The 3,602-nt window shown below is 35.3% G+C and overlaps 1 protein-coding gene across 1 annotated transcript; it reads right to left on the bottom strand.

Moving 5' to 3' along the window:
* Positions 1 to 287: 287 nt before the first annotated feature.
* Positions 288 to 2,000, bottom strand: LOC106469010 (probable G-protein coupled receptor No18). The gene has a single exon (XM_013929466.2). It carries the CDS (start codon positions 1,998 to 2,000, stop codon positions 681 to 683), a length of 1,320 nt encoding a protein of 439 aa, XP_013784920.1. The 3' UTR covers positions 288 to 680.
* Between the last annotated feature and the right edge of the window lie 1,602 nt (positions 2,001 to 3,602).

Raw genomic sequence — 3,602 nt, 5'->3', positions numbered from 1 at the left:
TTACATTGAATGTGATTAGTTCGTAGAATAATGTAGTTAGTGTGTATTAAAGGGAAAAATTAAGAGTGAAACTTTTTTGAATGATTCTGTAACCCTTCATTGTTATATATTTGGCATACAATACTACTGTTTTACAACAACTTATCTTTCAAACAAAGTTCACACACGTTTATGTATTTCAATAACACTATCGTGGTATATTGTAATTTTGCATAAAATTCACAAGGAGGAAAATAATAAGGTAACACGTTTTGGAAGAAAAAAGATCAGCCTTGATATAAGCAGCATTGACTATTATACTCTTAATTGGTTAATTCAAAATGAAGTTACAAACCTCAAGCATCTAGAGATTAAAGAGTAAATGGATATAACTTTTCAATATCCAGTTAATGAAAAGTAGGTTTGTTTTAAAAACTCTTCCTGCTTTGAAACAACAGGACAATTTCCTAATTGAACTGTTAAAGAATAATTTGGTTTGTCGGGGATATTCGCGCAAAGCCAAAACAATAGCTACCTGCGCTAGCCGTGCCTAATTTTGAACTGAGAAATTTGAGGGAAGGCACTCTCCGCCAGCTCTTGATCTACTCTTATGGACTAGTTGGATATAACTGTCATTTTTATAAAGCATCCACGTAAAAGATAAAGAATACAATTTTGTTATGATAATTTGTTTAAGCTAATTATTTTGAATACAAAAGCTTTTGAAATGCTTTCCTGAAATCGGGATTGAAAACTGTATAAATAACAGGGTTCAGTGCAGAATTTACATATCCGAGCCAGGTAATGAAAGTGACTGCGCGTGTAGAAATGGTACAATTGGTGCAGAATGGGAGGATGACATACATCAAGAAGAAGGGAAGCCAACAAAGAACAAATACACCCATTACGATTCCAAGTACACGGGCTGCTCGACGTTCTTTGGACAGAGATATTTTTTGTCTTTGTTCCATGTACTGCTTCACAGTCCCTGGTTGTTGTGTCTTTTGGCTGCCGTTTCGAGTTTGATGGCGATCACAGATTTTGGGGCTTTCTTCGTGTTCGTCATTTTCTGTCTCCAATAACACCGAAGCATCAAGCCTTACAGATGTGGAATTGTCAGTATTATGACATGGTTGGAGATTTTGTAGAGGTATTTCTCTCTTCTCATTGTCATTTGTCATGGTAGTTGATGCTAGTTTTGGTGCTTGCTTCGCTCGTTTTCTTAATCGACGTTTGGTCGCCTGGAATATCTTCAAATAAACCACAGTCATGATAACAAGCGGAATGAAAAAGGAACCGCTAGAGGAATATACTATGTACCCTTTTTCTTCTGTCAAAGCACATGGCGTGGTGTCTGCAAAATCTTCAGGCCAGTCATTCCAACCAATCAGCGGTGGAATGGAAATTAAAGCACTGATTCCCCAAACCAAGAAAATGGTAAGAAGAACTCTTTTCAGTGTACGTTTCTGAGCGTAGTTGATCGGATCATGAATGGCCCAATAGCGATCTAGGGCAATCACACAAAGACTCAGAATAGAAGCAGTGCAACAGAGGACGTCACACGTTAACCACATCTCGCATACCCAAAGTCCAAAAACCCAACGACCAATAATAGAATAAGTGACATTAAGTGGCATAACAAGAATGGCAACAGCAATATCAGCGCATGCCAGGGACACCAGAAATATGTTTTGTACGCTCCGGAGAGGCCTGTAGGTAAAAATAGAGATTATTACTAATATATTACCAAAGACTGTGGCAACCATGATTGCTGAAAGTAATACTGCTGTCATTACAGCCTCGACAATGGGCATTGCAAGAGGGTATCTAATTGGAAAGAAAAGGTTCGTGTCGTTGAGAATTGTTTCATTAGGCTTCTCAATGAAACCAGCTAGATCGTTGGTAATGTTCAGTTCTATATCCAACTGAAAGGGTTCCTGAATCACGTCCCGGAAAAACTGGAGTTTTGCAGGGAATTCATGAATGTGAGAAGAATGTTGTTTCATTTGATGTGGCCACATGGTTGATTATCTATTTTACTTTCCTAGAGGAAATTTTCTAGAGTTTGTTTTCGTAAAATACCAAATAATGTTGATTTATTTCACTTTCTTCGATTTTCGGTTGTCGTTTCCTGAAAAAAAAAGAGATGTAATCAACAAAATAAAACAACATACTAAAAATTAGAAATCTTATGAAAAACTTTAGCTGATTATGTTATTAAAGTCAGAAAATGTTATCTAACTTTCATTTTAAAAGCAAAAATTAATCACGTCTATAGCATCAAGTAATCTCATGTCAACAAAACACCCAGAATTAATCCTATATCAGAGAATGAGCGCAGTTTGTTTCATCTAATTGTTACATTTTGAGAACAAATTTACTTTAAAATCATATCGCTTCTTACGATAGTTTAAATTCAAAAAAACATTCCATGCTAAAACATTAACTATAGAAACTTATATATCCTAAACAAAGTTTCGTTGTTTTTTTCTGATCTTTAATTCAAAAGATATGAATTTCTTTACATTTTTGACTTTATTAAAGGCTTTTGATAAACTGTCAGTATAACTGCTTTGCCGTTTATCTTCAGCAAATTTATAGTGGTGGTGGTGATATTTCTGTTTACTTTATTATATCCTGGGCCAAGCTTGGCCCAATGATTAGTGTTTTCTGACTTTGAATACTAGGATTCATGTTTCGTGGCTTGTTTCCGCAAAAATACGCTCCACAGTTTGAGGCCGTAAATGGGCTATTTGTTGAAAGAAGAATAGCTCAAGAGTGGGTAGTGGGTGTTGTTGACTAGCTGCGCTCTCTCCAAGCTACCAATTTCAAATTAGAAACAGCTATACTTGGCGCGAAAAGATGGAAGCAACCAACACAATTATGTCCTGAACATATATATATGTATATCTGTTTAGATGAACTATCATTTCACCTTTAGCAGATACTTTCATTGAGTTATATACAGGACACCATTAATTTTTAAACGTGTGGATGGCTAAAAGGTATGCCATGCATAACACAATGATAAATTAACCCGTGTGATCCTTAGAACAGGATTTTATGCTATATATACACTGTCCGGTGTAACTATCTCGAAACCTTTTGAACATGTAGCACTCCCAACACTTCTTCAAAGAAAACTCATTGAGTGAAAATAAAGGAACACATCAGATGAGTAGCTAAGTAGTGTCGCACTGAGCGTAAAACTTCTATGCAAAGTGTGTGATTGTCTTAATCCTCATAAGTATCAAGAAAGCTTCAATGAAAATGTTCTAGCAGCCTTTACGGAATTATGGTTAGTTGGCCAAGAAGAAACATTAATTCATTAGAGGTTTAAACAAAATGTTTTATATAGAGTTGCAACTACTAATTTTTTGTTTACGATGTGAATTATTGCTAATGAGGCTTTCGTTAAAAGATATACTTCATTTAAAGTAATTATGAAAGGACTACATAAATGTAGATGAAAAACAAGTGCACAACTTAACAAAAATGATAATATTTTAAGTATTTTGTACTGGAGTACATCAACAAAGCCCATATAATAGAAATCATAACTTACGTATATCAAACTCATTTGTATACTAAGAAATTAATGAGTTGACTAGCCCCCCCCCCCC

This window comes from Limulus polyphemus, unplaced genomic scaffold (genome assembly GCF_000517525.1).
Source record: "Limulus polyphemus unplaced genomic scaffold, Limulus_polyphemus-2.1.2 Scaffold93, whole genome shotgun sequence".
NCBI lineage: Eukaryota > Metazoa > Arthropoda > Merostomata > Xiphosura > Limulidae > Limulus > Limulus polyphemus.
Note: the sequence above shows the minus strand (reverse complement) of the source record. Positions and strands in the feature narration are given on the sequence as shown.